The sequence below is a fragment of the Trichechus manatus genome, unplaced genomic scaffold (genome assembly GCF_000243295.1).
Source record: "Trichechus manatus latirostris isolate Lorelei unplaced genomic scaffold, TriManLat1.0 scaffold00093, whole genome shotgun sequence".
NCBI lineage: Eukaryota > Metazoa > Chordata > Mammalia > Sirenia > Trichechidae > Trichechus > Trichechus manatus.
Window position 1 is genome coordinate 1,713,204 of NW_004444029.1, and position 20,639 is coordinate 1,733,842.

At 44.9% G+C, this 20,639-nt stretch overlaps 1 protein-coding gene across 1 annotated transcript in view; it reads right to left on the reverse strand.

Moving 5' to 3' along the window:
• Nucleotides 1-20,639, reverse strand: part of CNTNAP2 (contactin associated protein 2) — a 1,280,693-nt gene that overhangs the window by 746,336 nt on the left and 513,718 nt on the right. The window contains exon 9 of the mRNA XM_023736915.1: nt 17,985-18,156. Within this exon, the coding sequence (XP_023592683.1) occupies nt 17,985-18,156 (172 nt within the window). The remainder of the gene's footprint in view (nt 1-17,984; nt 18,157-20,639) is intronic.

Consider the following 20,639-nt stretch of genomic DNA (forward strand, 5'->3'; position numbering starts at 1 on the left):
CACATGTATACACACATACATACAGATATGTACACACATACACGGATGTATACACATACATACACACACACCAGGACATACCAGCCAACCAGATATTCTAATTGTAATAATTATACCATAAACACGCTATGATTTATATTTTAATATTTAGATAGTAGGGTGCACAGTGTAACTATTTTTTGAATGAACAGCAATGCTCATAACCCTCCAATGTAACACTTCTCTGTAAGGTCTACCGTCTATTCATCTCTCTCTGTCGCATTGTATCACAGCAGTATTTCAGTGATGTCTGCGTTTCCTTTGAAGAGTTTACTACCAAGAGCACGGCTATTGGAAAAACCCTCCATGGAAATGAACTTCTAAAGAAACATTTGAAATGACACTAAACACTGCTTTTCAAAACACCTGCTCATTCATTAGCTGCTCACCCAACAATGAGGCGGCAATAGCTTAATTCAAAATACAATTCATGAATATCAGGAGCAAATTTTAGAATAGAGATCTCATCGGTGTTTCTATGCTCCAGGAATGTGTGTGTATGTGAGTGTGTGCGTGTGTGTGTGTGTGAGCGTGAGTGTGTGAGCGTGAGTGTGTGACTAAGCATGTGTGTGAGCGTGTGAGCATGTGTGTGAGCATGAGTGTGTGTGAGTGTGATTGTGTGACTAAGCACGTGTGTGAGTGAGCATGTGTGTGAGCACGAGTGTGTGTGTGTGCATGACAGTGTGTGTGTGTGCAGCTGCCCTACAATGACTTTCAGTGATTACTTCATTCTCCCCTCCTAAGGATGAAGCCGGGGAAAACACACCCCTCCTCTGTCCAAGGACTAGCTCACAAATATTGACTCACTTTCAGAGGAATCATTTAGAAACTCTTATGTCTGCACCTGTGCTTTGCAGTTAGATTTTTCTGTTTGTTCTCAGAAATCATTCATAACATCATTTTCTTAATACAGAGTAAAATCAACAACAGGTATCTCCGAATACCAATTACATGCAATGTAAAACCTATTTAGAATACAAACGCAATGTTTGTATTTCCTAATTTCTTTTAAAATACACCCATTTAAGTAACTTTTATGCTGGAGTAACTTTAAGACAGGGGCAGTGGGGGTCCAGTGGTAGGATCCTCGCCTTCCGTGCAGAGACCCAGGCCTGATCCCAGCCCAGCACCTCATGCGCAGCCATCACGCGTCTGTCACTGGAGGCTTGTGTGCTGCTCTAATGCTGAACAGGTTTCAACAGAGCATTCAGATAAGACAGACTAGGAAGAAAGGCCTGGAGATCGACTGCCAAAGTGAAAACCATATAGATCACAACAGCCCAATCCACAGTCGATCACAGGCATTGCACAGGACCGGGCAGTGCTTTGTCCCATTGTGCACGGGGTCACCATGAGTTGGGGGCCAACCTGACAAAAGCTAACAACAACAGCCAACTTTCAAACATCCACCCCTGCTTCCCATGGTGACACTGTGGAAAGTGACGGGGTGCGACACACATGTGAGCACTCTGAGCCTCATCCTGAATGAAAATCTAAGGACTGGGCCTCCATAAATAGTGTTGAATGAATAAATTAACGACCGAGTTAATCGATTCCCTGGAAAACTTCTGGAAGCAATGCTGAACACATTCCAATTTCTCACTTTATTTCCTCTCCTGTTTCATTCCTGCTGAGAGCACTTACCACCCAATGAAGAGAATGCCCTTCAGTGTTACCTGCAGTGCTATGCACTATGCACCTGATTTCCCACGTATTCAGAACGGCAAAGGATACATCTGAACAACACTGTGCCTAATAGTGTAGGATGAACTGACACCTCTGGGAGTCTTTTTTTGGATGATACTTTGACATACAGCTCGGTCTTCCTACTGGACTTAACTAATGTGTGCAGATTTCTTGCTTTGATTCCTAGCAAGAAACACGTGGTGAAAGGTGCAATTTATAATTCTAGGCAAATTCATGCCATTGGCAAGTTCAGCTGCCATTTTTTCCCCTTGTCCCAGCAGTTAACATTGAGATTATTCATGGAGGTTAACTTGTACCTTTGTGTACCTGGTAGAATCCTGTCTTCTAAGCTTCATTTGAGAAGACGACCAAGTAGAGGAAGGGAAACGTCCAGTCTATAGGGACAGTCTTTTATCCAGCAGAGCAACTGGCAAAGCAAAGACTCAAGAAAAGCTGATGGTTCCCGTATGAGAGAACATCGGAGGGACCACGGCCAATGGCACTTCTTGGGCTCTGTATTTATTTTCTGAGGTTTCCATACAAAAAGGTATTACAGAAGGTAGTCCCCGACTTAGGACAGTGTTCCTTTCCGACAACTCTGTCCTAAGTTGGTTCTAACGTAAGCAGAATACCTCTTCTTATGGCATGAAATGCTGAATAAGCTCACGCTGTAGGCCTGGTCTACAATGAAGTCAGCGTCAGTGTTGTGACAATGAACTCATAGTTGTAATGGCCGTCGGGCACATGCACGGTTCAACTGTCATATGTCTTTAGTGTTTAACATTGCCCAACTTTCTATCCATTATGACTCCCAACACCATTCGCTATAGACCAGGCCATAGTCTGCTATATGGCAGTGTTTTGAGCAGTAAATCATAACATTGAACATCTGCAAGTGAACAACCGAGGATGATAACATCAGCAAATTACCCACCGCAACATTGTATGTGGTACATATTGCTAACGAGAAGGTGTACAAAAAAAAAAAAAAAACCGGATGGTCTAAGTGAGGTTCGTCCTAACTAGAATACGTCATTAAGTCTGGGACTAGCTACACTGCCACCAACCGAATATGGAAATTATCAAACAATATCAATATCACACGCAAGTAAAATTTTGGGGAAGATCATACAAAAGCGGCTGCAGCAGTATATCCACAAGGAACTGCCAGAAATCCAAGCCGGATTCAGAGGAGGACATGGAATCAGGGACATCATTGCTGATGTCAGATGTATCCTGGCTGAAAGCAGAGAATACCAGAAAGATGTTTACCTGTGTTTTATTGACTATGCAAAGGCATTCGACTGTGTGGATCATAACAAATTATGGATAACATTGAGAAGAATGTGAATTCCAGAACATTTAATTGTGCTCATGAAGAACCTGTCAATAGACCAAGAGGCAGTTGTTCAAACGGAACAAGGGAATACTGTATGTTTTAAAGTCAGGAAAAGTGTGCGTCAGGGTGGTATCCTTTCACCATACTTGTTCAATCTATACGCTGAGCAAATAATCTGAGAAGCTGGACTGTATGAAGAAGAAAGGGACATTAGGATTGAAGGAAGACTCATTAACAACCTGCGATATGCAGATGACACAACCTTGCTTGCAGAAAGTAAAGAGGACTTGAAGCACTTACTGGTGAAGATCAAAGACTACAGCCCTCAGTATGGATTACACATCACCATAAAGAAAACAAAAATCCTCACAACTGGACCAGTAAGCAACATCATGATAAATGGAGAAAAGACTGAAGTTGTTAAAGATTTCTTTTTACTTGGATCCACAATCAACTCCCATGGAAGCAGCAGTCAAGAAATCAAAAGACACACTGCATTGGCACTGCTGCAAAAGACCTCTTTAAAGTGTTGAAAAGCAAAGATGTCACCTTGAAGACTAAAGTGCGCCTGACCCAAGCCATGGTATTTTCAATCACATCATATGCATGCAAAAGCTGGACAATGAATAAGGAAGACCGAAGAAGAATTGATGCCTTTGAGTTATGGTATTGCCAAAGAATACTGAATATACCGTGGACTGCCAGAAGAATGAACAAATCTGTCTTGGAAGAAATACGTCAGAATTCTCCTTGGACGCAAGGATGGCGAGACTACGTCTTATATACATTGGACATGTTATCAGAAGGGATCAGTCCCTGGAGAAGGCCATCATGCTTGGTAAAGTAGAGGATCAACAAAGAAAAGGAAGTCCCTCAACAAGATGGATTGACACAGTAGCGGCAACCATGGGCTCAAGCATAACAACGATTGTGAGGATGGCGCAGGACCAGGCAGTGTTTCCCTCTGTTGTACACGGGGTGGCGATGAGTGGAACTGACGCAATGGCATCTAATGACCATGACAACAACCTACACCACCAAGTGAACGGCGTAAAACAACACAGATTTATCCTCTCACAATTCTGGAAGGCAGAAGTCTGAAATCAAGGTGTGGGCAGGGCCAGGCTCTAGGGGAAGATGCTTTGTCACCTCCTCCAGCTTCTGGACGCCCCAGGCAGTCCTTGACTTGCAGAAACATCACTCCACTCTCTGCCTTTGTCTTCATGTGGTGTCTTCCCTGTGTGTCTCTGTGTCTCTTTGTGACATCTGCTTTTCTTATGGCCTTATGTTAGCTGACAACATCGGCAAAGACTCTATTTCCGAACAAGGTCACATTCACAAGGACTTGGATTAGGACCTCAACACATCTTTGGGGGGCCCAAGTCAACCCATAATAAGCTCCCACTCCAAATACATCCGCCCAGGTACTCGATCAAGAAGAATTCTCCAGGAACTTGACAGTCACACAGGTAACACACTAAGCCGAGACCCCAGGGAAACTCCAGCTGGGCTTCTTCTGAATTCCCAACGAGCGTAATCTAGCTCCCAAGAAACTTCAAGCCAAATTTCCAGCTCAGGTGCAGGAACGATATTAACTTCTCTCTTCTCCTTTCCTCAGTCCCCGTTTTCAATCTCACTTGGAAATAGGTGATGGAAAAATAAAGTCATTAAATAAAAATGACTCACCTCGGCAGAGAGCGTGTTATGCTGTAGAAACTAGAGCTCGGCTTCTGCTCTTTTTAACACTGGGACCAAACATGCAGGAAACATTCCCCCATCCCCATGGCTGCGTGTCTGCATCTCCACGGGAGAACCTGGGGTCCACCCGGCTGATGATGCTGCCAGGAGCAGGGGCGTGGGCAGGCAGCAGGCAGGACCCCTGCTGCTCCACGCTGAGCTCCACGCATCTCCAATCTGTGGGAAGGAGCACCCCAGAGTCCTCAGAAGCTGGAAGCTGTCAGATGGCGGGGGCAGGGTGGAGACAGGGGCAGGGGTCTCCTTTCTGGCAGGTGAACCCTCCTTCTGAGGCCCGTTGTTTGACTGACTACTCACATGCTTGCTTGCACCTTCCCTCACCAGTTTCTAATCCGGCCTCTGAAAGCAGCTGGAAGTTTCTCCGAACAGGAATGTGAAGAGGTGTGTTTCTTCACGGATTGTTGTCAGTTCCTGTCCAGCCAACTCCAACGTGAGGTGACTCTGCGGGTGTCAGAGTAGAAATGTGCTCCACACGGTTTTCAGTGGCTGATTTTTCAGAAGTAGACAGCCAGGCCTGTCTTCTGAGATGCCCCTGGGTAGACCCAAACCTTCAACCTTTTGGTTAGCAGCTGAGCACTTTAACCATCTGCACCACCCAGGGACTTCTTTGTAATAAAGTAGAACCTTGCTGATTTGCCCTGTTTTCTCTTCTAGAGAAAGTGGCTTTTGTCCTCTGAATATGCTGTGCTCGATCATTAACTCGTAACACTGGAAAAGTTCATTTGCTGATCAGTTATTAGAAATTCAGGCCACAATTCCCTTTCTGGCAGAGTTATGCTGTACGTGGACTTGTTTCCTGGGCTAGCCTACAGAGAACTTTGTAACCTACTGCTCCTATCTTCATACTGTTGTTACTAGGGGAAAATGTATTTGCAAGGTTATGTCAGGGTGCTAGGAAAACACCTTTACTACAGTTGGTGGCGGTCTCAAAAGTCACACATGGTGTCAGATGGGAGGGCAGATGTTCTTGGCTACATTCGATTTGATTGGCTCACAGCCTGTCTACGGATACATAAGAAAAGAGATCCAAACCAATGACAGCAGCTGCCGTGTAGTCGAGTCCGTGCGACCCGATGTGTGCAGAGTAGTGCTGCTTCATAGGGTCTTCCTGGCTGTAAGCTTTCAGAAGCGGATCTTGAGGCCTTTCTTCCAAGGTGCCTCTGGGTGGGTTATAACCCCCCACCTTTCAGTTAGTGGTTTGAAGGTCAATTTCCGGAAGTCAGAACCAAAACGTCCCCAACCCTGTTAACCTAGATGGAGCATTCTAAAATCCAGTACCCACATATCAGGACCCCCTGAGCAGCGAAAGCTGTGCTCTGTCCTTTGCCACAGCGATACCAGGGACCAGCAGAACTGGCATTGTGCAAATTGTCATTATCATTTTTAGAGGAATATTATTTCTTTAAGAAAATAAATATATGCTATAGAATTCTGCTTTCATAACTTTCTGCAACAGTGGTTATTCACACATAATTTCTATGCAGTTTAAGTGACTCTTCTAGAACAAAGGAAAGAAACTACCCAGAACCATGAGAATTAACTGTTATTCACCATTTTGCTGACTGACTTCCCTTATTAATCAAACCAGTTTGATAGCAAACATTTCACAACAATTTCATTAACTTTTATGCAAACTTTAAACGGCAACCTTAAAAAAAACCCCCTAGATTTTAATTAATCTGGAATATTTAATACATTTTTGCATAACTTAAGTGAGAGCTTATCTTTTTTTCTTGCCTAGGGCTTCTTGAACTTAATTAGCATGCATCGTGTCTTGCAAATTTTTGGCACTGCTCTTCAAAAGCAATAATTTTGATTCATTTAAACTCACCATCATCAGATATGGGTCTGTATCATAATAATTGCATTGCAAAAGGAAAGAATAAAAATGAGAAAAGGAAGGGAAGTTTTCCGAAAGTCACAATCATGCTTTTTCCTTTGGAGGTGTTCTCTGACATGTAAAAGACGAGTTACAGTGTTTCTAAGCTCATGTACAAAGTATCAGTAATTCAGGTGACAAGAGTAACAAAGCGAGGATAATGGCTACAGAGTGTAAGATGGGGTCCTGTCCAGATGCTGCATGCCCCTCTCACTGGTACCCCCATGGAAGCAGCAGCTTCCCCTTCTTCTCCCATCAGTCCCAAGGCTAGATCCTGGCTGGGCTCCTCACCGTGGGGGCAGCCAAACGATGGGCTGAGCAGCAACCAATGACTAGAACCCAGTGAGAAGAGATGAACTGAGCCAGCCAGCTTACTTTCGTGACTCTGAAGCAAGAAAAATAGAAATACTGATCAGCAGGCAAAGAAAGCTGGCGTGACAGTCCCGGCCAGTGGGGGGACCGCAGACCACAAGGCTCCATAAGCATGGATGTTGGATTGGTTCTGTTGTTTTGGTTGTAAGTAACACAAAACCCACATGAGCTTGCCTTTCCAGAAAAGGGAATTTACTGCCTCACATAACTGAAGGGTGTGGAGACGAGTGTGGGCTTGCTTCTGTCTGTCTTTCTACCTGGGCTTCCAGTGTCCTCATCCTGAGACAGCTGCTGATTCCAGGTGGTCTCAGGTGGAAACAGTGATTGTAATGAGGCCTGAGCCCAACAGAAACCAGTGTCTGCGTGACCTGGGGCCGTCAGCAAAGGCCACATGGGATCTGTGTGTCCGGGGCTGGCATAACAGACCACGCAGTGGTGGCTTTAAAGGCCAGGGATGTATTTTCTCATAGTTCTGGAGGCTACAAGTCTGAATTCAGGGCATCAACAGAACCATGTTCTCTCTCTGTTGGCTCTGGAAGGTTGGAGTTTTGAATCTACCCAGAGGTGCCTTGGAAGAAAGGCCTGGCAATCTACATCTGAAAAATCAGTCATTGAAAACCCTGTGGAGCACAGTTCTACTCTGACACACATGGGGTCATCATGAGATGGAGCTGACTCAAAGGAAACTTTTTTTTTTTTTGGCATCTATTATAAAATGCTTTAAGATAGAGGCTGTATCATTCACCTTTGATATTTCCCTAAACTACCTAGTGCCTGAGCCTGGAACTTCATAAACATATGTAGCTTTGAATTGTTTAGAGTTAAAATATAAAATATGCAACTTGAATAAATTATAAAAATGCTGCATCAAGTTTTTTGTTTTTTTAAAGCATGAATTTTATTTTATTTTTATTTTTTGAGATCGCAATTGAGCAGAGACTGCTATCCCATTACAATCTTCTTCCTCTTTAGTTACAAGCCCTCGATTTTCAGTCAGGCACATTGCCATCTCAACCATGAGACATCATTGCGGGCTATCTTGCAACTCACACTAGTCGTGAGACTAAATTCTGGCCAAAGAGACATCAGGGAAAATGTTGTATGCAACTTCTGGGAATGGGCCGTCCTACTTTCTTCATGGAAAGCAGATGAAATGACTGGCATTCCAGCAGCCATCTTGTGACCACCAGAATGAAATCCACGAGAAAGGGCATTGGAGCAGAAGTTTAGAGTCTACGTGTCTGCTTTCTGGATTTATCCTACAAGTTCTACATTGTCTAATCCATACATCTTAAATGTGCAATGATAAACCTCAGGTTTGTCTGAGAAGCTGTAACTTGGTCTCTGCTCCCGGCAGCTGAGAGTCATTTCTAACTGAGCCCCTATCTCTTCCTTCAGGGATGCTGACTCACACACATCTGTATTCTGCATCACAAAACATTTACTGGAAGAAATTAATCTTGGAGCCAAGAAGTTCTTTCTTGTGCTCAAGTAAAATATCTTCTACTTAATTTTGGTCTCATTTTCTTTCACCGATTACTTTTTATTTTTAATGAACAGGGAATTAATATTCCAGGAGAAAACCAACACATCTGGCTTCCCTGTCTGCAAAGATACTCTCTGGAGATGGCACTGCAAGCAGATTTAGGGCTTAAGAAGGCTTCTAGCTAATTAAAAGAGGCTGGAAATTTTAGAACGATGCCAGTTTCATAGACCTTCTGGGAATCCCAATTGTCTCAGAAATAAAATAATTCTGGACAACAGCTCGTGGAGTCCTGTCAAAAGCTGCACGGATCTTTTAACTCACCCTTGGACAAGACCAACACAGAGGCTTCCAGGCCCTATAGCTGCACATCATCCTTCCAGAAAGTTCTGGAAGGAGATTCTACATCAGCCTTGTCTAATATAAATATCATGTGAACCACATTCCATCATGTAATTTAAAATTTTCTGGTAGCCACATTAAAAAAGTTAAGAAGAAAGAAGTGAATTTAATAATTTCTTCAACCCAAGTGTAATCAAGGTAAAACATTACCAATGAGACAGTTTGCGTGCCTTCATTTGTGTGAAGTACTCACAATCTGGTGTGTATTCTGCACTCCCACCAGGTGTCAGCGTGAGAATGAACCACTTGCCCAGTGCCCAGAGCCGCGTGCGGGGGGACGCTGCCCCGCTGGGCGGCTCAGCCCTCGGAGTCTCCTCCTTCCTTCTCACCACAGTCCCCAAGACCGGCACTTACCCCAGTAGACTAGGAAAAAAGGCCTGGTGATCTATTTCTAAAATGCAGACAATGAAAACCCTATGGATCACAGTGATCTGATCCGCGACCGATGGTGGGAATGGCACAGGACTGTCAGCGTTCCATCCCCCTGTGCGTGAGGTCACCGTGAGTCAGGCCAGCTGGTCAGCAGCTAACACCAACCACCACACCAACCAGTACTGCCTTGACCTTCACAGGGACGAACGGATGCCTCTGCAGTTAATGCAATACCGTATCTACGTCGAGGGACTCTCGCCTATTTGTGCACGCCGCTTTCTGTTTGACTTCAAATATGTCACTCTTCAAGATTTGAAAGGCTTTTTTCTTTCTTCTTTAATTTTCAAATGTCTAAAGTTTCAAGAAAAAAAAATCACTTTGATGTCCCGTCTATTTGCCCACAGGGGGGTCTTCGTGGACATGCGTCCGTGAAAAAACAATTTCCATGTTGATGAAGTCTTTCTGGGACTGTGCCCAAAGAGCAAAGATCTAGAAAGTACTCGAACAACAGCTTAGCAGGCACCTCTTGTTGACAGCAAACAAAGTTAATCCTATAAATAAACCTCCCAGGGTGCTTAGGGGTTTTCCCAGATGGCGATCCTACAGGATGGTCCACTGAAGTCAGTCTGTTTATGGATCAAGACACCCTTTCAGGTATTTCAATTCCTTCGTTAGACTTTATCAGAGTCACGCTCCAACCCCCTCCCACCCCAGATGCGCAAGCACAGCCCCGCCCCGTCATCTGCTGCCCCGTCTTGCTCATGTGACTTTCTGTTTGATGTAAGCTGGGTTTGGTGAGCACAGGGAGATTCAGACTCTAACAAAGTTCCTCAACGAATTCCCAGGCATCAGCGATTAAGAAGTGTTCCCTCTCACATGCCAAGGGACACTCTGCAGAGGTTCAGACAGTGCTATCTGAGAAAAGCTGCAACAATGGGCTCAAACAGCAACGTTTGTGGGGATGGCGCAGGACCGGGCAGTGTTTCCCTCTGTCGTACACGGGATGGCGATGGGTCGGAACCGACTGCGTGGCGCCTAACGAGAACAAAATATCTAAGAAGGCAAGTTTCTTACCCGCTTTAAACTTGTTTCTTGGCGCTACAGATACAGCCCAGGAAGAGGTTCAATCAGCAAGCGAAGTAAAAGTGACGACAAACCCCAGATGCAAGATGGCAACACCCGTGACGCCCTCCGCTTCTCAGGTTATAGATCGTTCAAACAGCGAAGTATAAAACAGCAAAACACCATTTTCAAACTGCTGTAACAGACACCATTCTTGAATTTCTTCCCCTGAATACTATTTTAATCAAACTAGAAAATGTGCCAGACTGGTATTGCTGATGCAGAGAGCAATGCAACTTACTGGTCTGTCTCTTTCCCCGCCCCCGCCCCGTCCTCTGTCCTCTCTAGCTCTTCTCCCTCCCTCCCTGTCTTCCTCTCTCCCTCCTTCCCTTCCCTTCTCTATCTCTATAATCCCCTCTCCTTCCTTCCTTCTATCCTGTTCATTATTTGAAATACAAAGTCTCCTCAAAGATAGAAAACAAAAGAAAAAAGTGAGTTCTACTTTCTTTTAACAGTAGAAGACATCTCTAATATGTTGGGTTTAATAAGTTGATTAAAGAAAGGAGTCTTTCAACGGAAGGTCAAGGAGGGGAGAGTGTTGACGTGTCATGGGGTTGGCAACCAATGTCACAAGACAATATGTGTATTAATTGTTTAATGAGAAACTAATTTGCTCTGTAAATCTTCATCTAAAGCACACAAACACACACGAGCTACGTGCCGTCACCGTTTTAATTTACCTTTAAGCCCCACATCATGCAGATCCAGTGGCCCCCTTGTGCACGGAGCTTCACTGGAGGCAGCTGAGCACTGACCCACTGATGGGAATTCTGCAATTCCATCCACAAGTCTTCCCGGCAGCTGTTTCACAACGCACCACCCACAGTTTTCAGCCTCGGTTTCTTAAGGTGCAGTGAACATTAAAGCCACTAGTGAAACAATTTAAGTAAATAAACCTCAATTTTTATGGCTCTGAGTAAATTTTTGCTGCTGTCTTGCCCACACCTAAATTGCTGGGTTTATTTCTGTCCACTGGCATTTCTAAAAGCTTTTAATTTGGTTCTAATGGAAACTACTCTTTGTGTGTCTCTATTCATTTAATCATACACGTAGTATTTAATTACACCGCATGAGGACAATAACCAGCGTGAGTTGCATAAGCCGATCTGGGCATGAACAGCTGACACCCGCAGGGCATGAGGGAGATTAGGGGGGCAGGTGGCCTCTGGTTCCAGCTCCCCCTCCTCAGCCTGTGCGGATGGAACCCCCTGGATTCTACAAAGCAAACGGTGAGTGTCTGTTAATTTATAGTTTGTTTTAGGCGAGGTCAGCTAAATGAGCACCTATGATGGTTGTTGCTGCTGAGTGCCATTGAGTTCATTCAGACTCACAGCGACCCTATAGGACAGAGCAGGACATAGGGTGTTCCAGGCTGTGATCTTTATGTAAGCAGATCACCAGGCCTGTCTCCCGTGGAGCTGCTGGGTGAGCTTAAACCCCTGACCTTTCGGTTAGCAGCCAAGTGTAACATTGCACCACCAGGGCTCCTTAAATGAGCTCTTCTAGTTCCATCAAAATCTTACAATGTATCCAAGTAACTGATGAAAGGAATTATCTTAAGAAGAAAATCCTTGTTAAGAAAGATATTTGAGATACATCTTTAAATCATTTGCCATTGTTTTCTTTTCTTCCCCCAGGTAATCTAATATCAAAAGCCAAAAATAAAAATAAAAAAAGCTTATTGAAATCTACCTGTGGTTGATTTGACTGCGTGTATTTTATTTATCTTTTTCCTGTCTGCTTATCTTAAAACACAGCTGCTGTTTTCTGACTTTGCTTTCATGCACAAGGTCTCCCCTGGGATTTAAATGTCAAAGCACAACTATATGCCATGCCAAAAGAAACTACAGTTTTCTTTTGTCCTAATATATGCAGCATATCAAAGAAGAATAGTGCTGCTTTTGAATCTTTAAGTGCGTGATTCAACTTCTTTTCTTTTCCTTTATTCTTAGAAGAGTTACCTTCTCTGGCATTTCACTACTTAAGAAAGAAAGTAAGTTTTGGTTTGTTCTGTCACTGTAGTAGAACATTTGTACTTTGAAATAAAATCACTTTGGAGTAACTTCAGAGAAGTAACTGACGGAACCTGGTTCACCTGGGTGGTGGTACTTGGCGGGTTTTGAGCTGATGTTTTGTGCTGGATAGATAACCATGGCTCAGATGTTCTCAGAAACAAGGAACTGCTGTTAGATCACTTCTAACAAAAACCAAGTGGCTTTGGCACTGGAGTTAAAGAATCAAACGGGAACTGTTGGTTAGCGTGGGGTGGGGGCAAGAGAATTTATATGTAGAGCAATGCATCTAGCCTTAGAAACAGGCCAGCTAGCATGGGGAGAAAGGGCTTCCCAGAAACCCAGCTCTAGGTCCATTTAGCCCAAACCGAGAACGAACACAGAGGTAAGATGAAGAGACCAAGCGGGCGTGTCTAGAGAGTTACAGCATGAACTGTCACATAAGGAATCGACTCCAGATTATGTAACTGATCTTTTTCCTACTTGTTTATGTTGAGCTGGTGACTAGATACTAACTTTTGTCCTAGTTCCGTGACTTTGCAGAGTGTCCCCAGGAGGAAACGCAGCTGCAATCCTGGAGAACGCTCTCCGGCACCAGGTCCCTGAGAATCAGCTCTAGCCCGGCAGTTCTTGGAGTCACAGCGGGACAGGGTTGAGCTGGTACAAAGCAAGGAAATTAGCACCTCAGGTAAAAGAATGTCTCCCGAGGTAAAAGAAGTACAAGCTAGCGCAGATTGACACAGTCTAACTGATGACATCGACATCTCTACAGAAAGAGCGGATGGAGGTCAGCTTGGAAATGTGGGGAAAGGGGGCATCAGGCCCAGAAGCGGATGCTCCCAGTCAGCAGCATCCAGGTGAGGAAGGAAGACAAGCTGCATGAGTATTGTCACCGAGAAACCCTTATGTCTCTGAGCCAGGCCCCCCTTCCTAGAGTGGAAACACTTGTGAGACATTCTAAGTCAAAACTGCCATTCATTCATTCTCATCAGATGGTCTCTGTACGAGGCTGCCCGCCCCCAGGATCAAGGACGTCCGTCGCAGGGAGTGGGGCCAGGAGAGCACTCCTCTGGCCAAGAACAAAGAAATGGATAGACCTGCGCATTCAGCTCTGGCCAGATTGTCTGAAACAAGACAGAGACAGACTAGGAGCTTATGAGCAAATGAAGATCAGGTGGAAAGTAAAGAAGGCTGTGTGTTTCCTTCCTCTGAGTTAAACCAGGTGCTATGGAGTCCACTCTGACTCATGGTGACCCCACGGGTGTCAGAGCAGAACTGTGCTCCACAAGGTTTTCAATGGCTGGTTTTATTAGAAACAGATCTCCAGGACTTGCTTCCAAGGCACCTCTGGGTAGACTTGAACTGCCACCCTTTCAGTTAGCAGCTGAGTGCATTAGCACCATTCAAACGCCTCACCTCAGTTAGGACGGGAAAGTTTAAACCCGATTTTACAGAGATGCTGGCTTCCTTCTGGGCCACCTCCATCCTTCTCTTTATTGCTGTTCTTCCCACAGAGCCAGCCTCTCTCTGCGACACTTCACGCTGTACCCACCCAGCCCCCGCGTGAATGCGCTTATAAAAACTCATACACTCCTTCCCTTTCTAGAAAAGAAAATCCAAGAAAAACGGGGGAGATGCTCTTGAAAAGAAAGTGCTGATTAAAAAAATAAATCCTGGCTCCATGGTGGCTATGCACTTCCATGCCAACACACAGTGAAGACTTAATTACTAACTCGGAAATAGGACCAGTCTATTCACAGTTTCTCAAGGGGTAATTTTCCCGGCTGTGCTTAAACTGGGAACTTACTCATCCCTTTCTACTCTGTGTTTTCTAGAATGTTTGCTGGTTCTGTTCCTTAATAGATTTATAAGGAACGTGGGCAGGAAAGGGCAGAAAAGATTCTAGCTCTAATGAGCTACTTTATTAGTTTTTAGAGCCCTGTTAAAAGTCAGGTGTAACTCTAACGATATGGATTTGCCCAGGCCTCTAAAGAGCTATTTACTTTGTCCCCAGCTTCCAATCTCTGGGGGCATTGTAACCAAAATCTTTCTCTCACTGGCAGGCTACTACACAGGTGCTAACGTGGGCCCGTCATCGTTTCTCTGGAAGTGGTTCGCACACTCGGGGATCATCCTGGGGCGCGTGGGCTGCATTTAGCTATAGAGGATGCAGAAAGGACAGAGGCTTTCAGCTCCTGAAAAATGAAACGGGGCACAGAGACCTCAGTTGGCCACAACTGACTGTTCTCCGTCCAGAGGAGGAGGGTGGTGCTGGGTCACTGGACCTGAGGATTTCTTGGCCGCTGAGCCCCAGGATGCACATGTGTGTCAACAGGGGCGAGGGGACATGAAAACCAAAGCTCCCTGGGGACCCCACAGCTGACCCCACAGCTGACCCCACGGCTGACCCCACGGCTGACCCCACGGCTGACCCCATGGCTGACCCCACGGCTGACTCTGGCTTTACCACATTAACCAGCCCTGGTCTGTGGCTGCTCCTTCCTGTGAGAAGCGGAAAAAGAGGCCCCTGAAAACGTGCACAGTGGACTGCATGACCACTCACAGTTCTGGGGTGAGTGGTGTAGAGGCAATGCCATCACACGCAAAGAAAGAGAAATAGGTTCTCATCACGGGGTGTCCCAGGAGACCTGGAAAAACTCCCTGAGAACCTCCCCCAACGGTCTCCCTAAGTCCTACTCACGGACCACCACACCTGCCCCCACGATCTGCGAACGTCGTATGGAGACCAGGCCAGTGGCAGCTCTTCCATTTCCTAACCGTGCGTTCTCGTGTATTCTTTCTTCTTCTTTTCCAAAAGTAGCTCTCAAAGCAATCAAGCTGGAGCTTGCAAGGGGAAAGTAAGACAGAGCCAGGGCAGTCCCATTCTGGGGAGTCTGGGTAACTTGGTGATGGCGGGCTGGGGGCTGAGCAACGGCAAAGCCCCCTTTGGTGGGAAAGCAAACCAGCACTGCGTGAGGGATGCGTACAGGATTGTCTGAAGGGGCCAGAGTCACAGGAGGACAGGCAGGGGCCACGGGCACGCTCCCCAGAGGCAGACTAAGGGCGGCACCACCAACCATCTCCTGAACCATTCAGAGGCGGTGAATGAATGCAGTCCTGTGTCAAACAGACAAAAACACAACACCTCTCAGCGTAAGGCGTCCAACCAGGAAAGTTTTGGGTGAATAAAGGAATCTGGTATTTCACATACTGGTTATTCTTGCACAAATGTCTTGGCTTCAGAAAACGGTGCGGGCAGACACTAGAGTCCACGGTGGGTTTGGGAAACAGGCGGACATGTGTCAGAGACGGCTGCCTTCCTCAGCCACGCTTCCCGTTAGTGTCCAGGGAGACAAGGAAGGTGACAGCCCTGTCCGTCCACTGTGGGCACTGGCAGTGCCGCCAGTGGGACTGGCCCCCATGTATTCCTGGGTCTGCCAGAAGCTGAGATTTGCGTTCCCTGTTCTACATCTTTCCTCCAGTTCTTCTCACCAGGACAACTGTCTGCCATTCTCCTCCCTCGCTGAAACCTCATTCATTCTCTCGACACCAATTCCACTCCTACCGTCTCCATCAGAGGAAAACCTTAAAATCGCAGCATGTCACGCCGACTCCTTCAGCCGCAAACAAATGGAGTCTATGCCCAGGAAACGCCGTGCTGGGAGTGACACAGCAGCAGCACCGTAAGACCGCGCCTGTTTATACCCGCTGGATGAATTCACTTGGGTATTGTTGAGAGAAATGACTGTGTCATTACAGCTACTGACATGGAAAATGGACGAGCTGTAACATGTTTCCCCACAACGCGTAACTGTTACCAAGAAGGACACGCCCCCTGTATAGAAAACGGTTGTTAAAACCTGTAGATAAACATCTAGTATCAGAACAAATGGTCTTAAAACATTTATGTCTCAGCCTTCCTGGTTCTTGCTATCACTTGGTTAGGCAGAAATAATGGCTGATACTATCAGCTATTATAGTATTAATATTATATTAATGTTAGTATTATGTTATAATACAATAATTAGTATTAGTATTATAATACTATTAGCTATTATTAGATAATACTGTTAGCTAATACTAATAATAGTTAATTACCAATGAATCAAAAATTAAGAATATATTTTTATTAAAATTGTTCACTCTTCTGCTTCACTATAAACTGCCTAGGCTATCATATTTGCATACATGAAGCAAAAATAAATGCTATGTTGTCAAGTCTTATGAGAAACATAAAAAGCCCATGCCATCGGTCGATTCTGACTCATGCTGACCCCATGTGTGTCAGAATAGAGATGTGATCATAGGGATTTCAGCAGCTGATTTTTCAGAAGTGGATCACCAGGGCTCTCTTTCATGGCACCTCTGGGTGGGTTTGAACTGCCAATCTTTCAGTTAGAAGTTGACCCCACACAGTTTGTGCCAATCAGCACACCACATTATAAACGTACTTTTTTTTTTTAAAGTTATATTCTATAAGCACCATGAACTGTAATTGACCATTTTATTATGATTATATGGAAGTCATCTTCCTTCATCATAGATCATTTTACTCATTAGTAAGATTTTTCATATGCCTTGGAGCTACTTCCCCAAGGAGTGTCTCTTCATGAAATACGACTGCTATAGACGTCAGGTCTGTGCTCCGTTGGTGGCAGATGGAGATAGGAGCGAAATCTTATTTCAAAATTTAAAAAGATTTTAAAGAGCTTTCATCTTCCAAAATACAAAATTAATAGTATTATTTTCAGAATGAGATAGACCTCCCACAAAGGATTTTAAAATAGCTTAGAAAATGCTCCAAATCCACTAGGTTAACTGTAACTCACGGTTAGACTTAGCTGGTTTAGGCGCAAAACTTCTTAGAACGAAATGTTTTCATTTTGGAATAAAAGTGTGGTAACATAGTATATGTGATGCTATCATAGTATTTCATATGAGAGTTGTCTCTTTCCACTGCATGAGACATGAGCCACTAAAGATTTTATTAAAAAGCTCCTCCCTAGATTTGCAAAAACTAATAAACACTATATTTGGCATTATTTCAAAATGTGTGCTTTACAAGCAGACTGACTGACTCTAAATAGCTTCTTCTTCTGTGTATTCCCATATGCCCGCCGACATTTGTTATGTTTCTTTTCCTGTAGGAGGGGGCTTCGGGGGGAACAACGTGCTGAGTCTGACTCTCAACTGAGACAGGGAGAGAAGGGCCACTTGTGCTTGCAGGCAGAGAGGGAAACACTAAAAGAGCTGACAGTCCCTCTCAGCTGTTGCTGGCAAATCTCCCTGCACACACTCGCCGAGGGGGTTGATGGGCAGAGGTGGCACCAAGAACTGTCCTATGGTGTCCGCCCATCCTGATACACATGGCAGGCTGGCATCCTGCACACACCAGAAGAGACAGCGCGCGGCCTCCGCCATCCCTCCCTTCCGGAATGCATCTGTCTGGCACGTCCCTGGCCCACGACACAGGCGTGCACTCAGAAGGCGCGGGCAGTGTGTCCTGGCAGGCAGGCCGCTTACCTGTCTATTATGGCGCACATGTCTATGCTGACATTGGCGAAGCTGCCGGGCTTCCTCTGAGCCACTTCGTACAGGTTCACCAGCTGGTCGTCCACCTGGATGAGCTGCATGCAGCCCTGGAAGGAAGGCTGCAGCAGGGAGACCCCCGAGCTCACCATCTGGTTCAGGACACCTGTAGGGCAGAAGGAGTGGGAGCATTAAACTCAGGCCGTTGTACCTGACGCGGCCTTCTGCTCACACCTCTGGGTTCCGTCGTCCTTACTGATGTCCTACTCCACGTGGAAGAAGGAAGACGTTTGAGGAAGTGAGGTTATTTCTGGGATACAGTCAGGGCTGCACCGGGATGAAAGTTGGTCACGGGGGTCCACCGTTCCCCATGTTTCTGCACTTGATGTCTTCTTTCTCCCTCTGTCCCCGTTCCCTTCCCTCTGCCATCCTGGGCTCCTTGCTACACCCCCTGGCCCGAGCCAGCCCTCAGAGATGAGGACCTAAAACCTCAACCATTTCCCCATGGACCTACCTCCGCCTTTTATACCCTGAACCCTTACGTCTCTTCTCTTAATCCGTGAGGGGCCTGCCATTCAGCTGTCAATAGGTTAAACTCAACTGTTATTAACCAAAATTGATTTTTTCATGAACTAATCTATAAGAGATATTTGAGAGTCTAACTCAATCCAAAGAGCTATTTGCCTGAGAAGTGGTTTCTCAATCAATGAAATCCAAAGAAGCACTGAAGAGATAGAAATTTCAGCGAAAGCGTCAATCATTCTGCTTTGCATGCTCATCCTGTATACATCACCTAAAAATGTATACACAACCCACTGCAATGGAGTCGATTCCGCCTCCTAGAAACCCTAGAGGACAGAGTAGCACTGCCCCACAGGGTTTCCAAGGCTGTAAATCTTTACAGAAGCAGACTGCCACATCTTTCTCCTGCTGAGTGGCTGGTGGGTTCCAACTGCAGGCCTTTCAGTCAGCAGCTGAGTGCTTAACCGCTATGCCACCAGGGCTCCTTAATAACAGAGGGCATACATGATGAGAGATGAAACTCAAATTCCAAGGGGGTGAATGCCAATGAGAAAAGGAAAAAGAGTCTATACTGCTGGTTCAGTTAGAGAATAGAACAAGCATATACCAAGCTTGAGACAAGACATTAAGAGGATTATTGCTAAAGAACTTTAAAATAGCTCCACCGATCAATTACTATTGTGCCTTTTCAATAGAAAAATGTATAATTGTTATTACGGATGTAAAATTTATAGACCATGAGGGTATAATACTTCTCAACTCTATTAAGTGTCTCTGGAAAGTCCCAAAATCTTCACTTTATCATTGTTCCCCAAAGCAATCTCACCTATCAGGACAGATTTCAACTGTACTAATCATCTGTTGGCTTAGAAACCTGAAGCTGTTCACACATTCACTTCAGTCTAATACTTTATATGCAGCCAAAAACCAATTTCTATGGAGTGGGGTGGGACCAAGACACGCCATTGAGTGGACTGTTGCTGTTGTTACGTGCCATTGCGTTGGTTCTGACTCCCAGTGACCCTGTGCATCACAGAATGAAACACTGCCTGCTCCTGCGCCATCCTCACAATCATTGTCATGCTTAAGCCCATTGTTGCAGCCACTGTGTCAGTCCATCTCATTGGGGATCTTCCTTTTTTTCACTGACCCTCTACTTTTCCAAGCATGATGTCCTTCTCCAGGGACTGATCCCTCCTAACAACATGTCCAAAGTATGTAAGACATAGTCTCACCATCCTTGCTTCTAAGGAACACTCTGGTTGTACTTCTTCCAAGACAGATTTGTTTGTTCTTCTGGCAGTCCGTGGTATATTCAATATTCTTCACCAACACCACAATGGAAAGGCATCAATTCTTCTTCAGTCTTCCTTATTCACTGACCAGCTTTCCCATGCCTATGAGGCGATTGAAAACACCATGGCTTGGGTCAGGCACACCTTAGTCTTCAAGCTGACATCTTTGCTTTTCAACACTTTAAAGAGGTCTTTTGCAGCAGATCTGCCCAGCACAATGTGTCTTTTGATTTCCTGACTGCTGCTTCCATGGGTGCTGATTGTGGATCCAAGTAAAATGAAATCCTTGACAACTTCAATTTTTTCTCCGTTTATCATGATGTTGCTTATTGATCCAGTCGTGAGGATTTTTGTTTTATTTATTTTGAGGTGTAATCCGTCTTGAAGGCTGTGGTCTTTGATCCTCATCAGTAAGTGCTTCAAGTCCTCTTCACTTTCAGCAAGCAAGGTTGTGCCATCTGCATAATGCAGATTGCTAATGAGTGGGTAAAAGCGAGTTTTCCATAAAAACAGAAATTGGCCATTAACCCTGATTTTTTTTTTTAATGTCCTATTCTGTTAGACTATTGGTCATAGCTGACTACAGTGGAAATCTCATTTCTAACTTTATTAACAGTTTATAGTATTTAAGGTTTAATGAACATCATTCAAATCCCCTTTAGGAGTTAATCAAAGAGATATATATTATCTTTGATCAACAAAATATTACGTAAAAATAGATCTATATTTAAATTCCCTTCTATCTATCTACATCTATCTATCTGTCTATTTACATCTATCTATCTACATCTATCTACCTGTCTATTTACATCTATCTATCTACATCTATCTA